This window comes from Triticum aestivum, chromosome 2B (assembly GCF_018294505.1).
Source record: "Triticum aestivum cultivar Chinese Spring chromosome 2B, IWGSC CS RefSeq v2.1, whole genome shotgun sequence".
NCBI classification, from domain to species: domain Eukaryota; kingdom Viridiplantae; phylum Streptophyta; class Magnoliopsida; order Poales; family Poaceae; genus Triticum; species Triticum aestivum.
The window spans coordinates 234,687,564-234,690,183 of record NC_057798.1 but is presented as its reverse complement, the minus strand read 5'-3'; the positions used below and the strand labels follow the sequence as shown (position 1 = coordinate 234,690,183).

The 2,620-nt window shown below is 59.1% G+C and overlaps 1 protein-coding gene across 1 annotated transcript; it reads right to left on the bottom strand.

Annotated features, from left to right (window-relative positions):
- Positions 1–301: 301 nt before the first annotated feature.
- On the bottom strand, positions 302–2,337 carry LOC123041122 (anthocyanidin 3-O-glucosyltransferase 2). Its single transcript, XM_044463823.1, has one exon. The coding sequence runs from the start codon at positions 1,975–1,977 to the stop codon at positions 526–528; it is 1,452 nt and encodes a 483-aa protein (XP_044319758.1). The 5' UTR covers positions 1,978–2,337; the 3' UTR covers positions 302–525.
- Between the last annotated feature and the right edge of the window lie 283 nt (positions 2,338–2,620).

Genomic DNA, 2,620 nt, shown 5'->3' with positions numbered 1-2,620 from the left:
CTCAGGAACAACCACATTCGCGCCGTGCGGGCCTCAAAATTTTTGAAGGGTCGGATGCTTATAAGGGTTCTGTTCGGGTCGTTTTTTACGTCCAAAACCATAAACTGGCGGTTATTTTACGGACCAGGGCCATATAAAGGGTCTGCTAGAGTTACTTTTAGGTTTGTATAGCATGTTTCTATTTTCCTTTGGCTTTGGCCGCCGGCTGGTCTGAATCTTATCTGAACGTTATGGTTTCTTGCTATGCAAATGGAGCCGGGGAGCCGAATGATGGTTCCACAGAAGAAAGCGACTCGCGGAATGGATACACGAGCTTTGCTAGACGTACGGAGTTTTACAGGAGGTTTACAGGTTGCTTAATAGTGATTGGCCGAGGATTGATTAAGATGCACGGGCCCACCGGTGAAAATCAGGGGGGGCCAATTAGAAGAGCGAATGGTCCTTAACCTGTAAAAACCTGTAGAATGAGCCTGTACGTGTAGCATTTTTGTGGATACACTGCGCACCACGGCACTTGCTGCATAGCTAGCTGGAATCGTCTCCCTCCGTCGGCAAAACCAAAATCTCGCCCACGAGCCTCTGCAGCGCGGCGCACGACGAGCCGCCCTCGCCGACGGCCTCCCTGCACGCGGCGCTCGTCTCCGCGGCCGTCCTCCTCGCCTTCCTCCCCTCCTCCGACGCGCCGCCCATCAGGCTCCGCACCGCTCGCTCCAGCTCGCCCGCCTCCACGAAGAATCCCTTCCTCCGGTCCATCTCCAGCGCGACCGCCGCGCCCACGCCGGCCACGAGCTCGAACGCGTTCAGGTGCTGCTCCCCGTACAGCGGCCACGGGATCATCGGCACGCCCGACCACAGGCTCTCCAGGATGGAGTTCCACCCGCAGTGCGTCACGAATCCACCCACGGCGGCGTGGGACAGGATCTCCCTCTGCGGCGCCCACGCCGGCCACACCAGCCCCCTCCCCGTGGTCGCCTCCAGGAACCCCTCCGGGAGCACCTCGTCCAGGTTCGCGTCCGTCGGGAGCCGCGTGCCGGCAACGGGCGGGCCTCGTAGCACCCACAGAAAGCGGTGGCCGCTGCGCTCCAGGCCGACGGCTACCTCCCTCACCTGTGCCGCGTCGAGGGACCCCATGCTCCCGAAGCAGAGGAAAACCACCGAAGCCGGCGGCTGCGCGTCGAGCCACCGCACGCACTCGTGGGGCTGCTCGTCGTCCGTCGAGCCGAACCAGATCACCGGGCCGATCGCGTGGAGAGCCGGAGCAGGGTGTCCGGGGACGCAGCGGCCGTCCGCGATCGCCGCGAGAATCGAGCCCTCGAGCTCGACGGAGGTGTTCACGATGACGCCCCTGGCTTCCATGAAGCGGCGGCCGTGGTACTCGAACCAGTCGTAGCTCTGGATCTTCGCCTTCACAAGGCATGCCGGCATGTAAGACGGCGGCACCGGCGGCAGCCCGGGCACGTCCACCGTGCTCTCCATCGCCTCAAACCCGGCACCCGTCAGATCCTCGCGGAGCGCCGGCAGGCGCAGCATGAGCGCCAGGAACGCGGCGGGGGAGGAAAAGTACACGTACGCGGGCACGGCGAGCTCGTGGAGAACGTCGAATAGGGCAGTTAAGAAGAGGTCGACGACGACCGCGGCCACCCGGGACGACGGCCCCAGGCCCGCGATGGCCGCCTTGACGTGGGGCGCGTGGAGCTGGACGTACCGGGACGCGAATTCAACAGGGTCCACGCAGCCGGTGGGGTGCTCGACGGCGGGGAGCTGGAGGAAGCGGATGTCGAGGCCGGAAGCTGCCTCCCGGCGCACGTGGCCCTGGACCTCCGACGCCATTGCTTCCGATGGCGCGTGCATGACGAGCACGGTCAGCGTGAAGGCGCCCCGGCCGGTGGCGAGAAGCCTCTTGCCGGCTTCGAGCGCGGACATGAAGTGGCCGGATCCCCAGCTCGGGATGAGCACCACGGTTGGGCGAGACGTCATTGATGGACTTGAGTGGACACAATGGCACCTGGAATCTTGGTCAGCAGTGGCGAGCTCTGCGTTGGACAAGTTGGACGGACCCTCTTGAGGCGATCACGCCAGGCCCCTATTTTATGCGAGAAGAGGGGTTGTCTTCAAACCATACTACTACTGGCTTTGGTCGCATCCAAATCGCATCAGCGTTGCCACCGAAAGGTACAACCTGCCGAACTATACGTCGCCTTCTTCGGAAAATAACAAATGAGCATACGCAACGCCATATGTAGCAATACTAGGATTCTCCGTTTTCGCCGTCATCGTACGAGTATGAATAAGCTTAGGACTTCCGAATGGAAAAAAATGAAAGATCATGGACGGGCAAGAACCGCTTCAAAACATTTTCCTTTCGAAATTGTTAAAAAACCGATGTTATATTTTTTGAGTTTTGCTTCGGTATTTTTACATAAAATTCTAGCGCAAGCCCATAATTGTCATGTGAAAATAGATTAAATTGCCATGATGTTGTAAGAGATTTATTATGCTCTGAAGCGAAAATTGACAGTGTGAAAATTGGCAGAAAAGTTGCAAAGCTGCGCAGAATAATTGTCATGCGTTCGATCGGGATCTAGCAGCCCTAGGCGTTCGCTGGGATTGCTTAAAAATG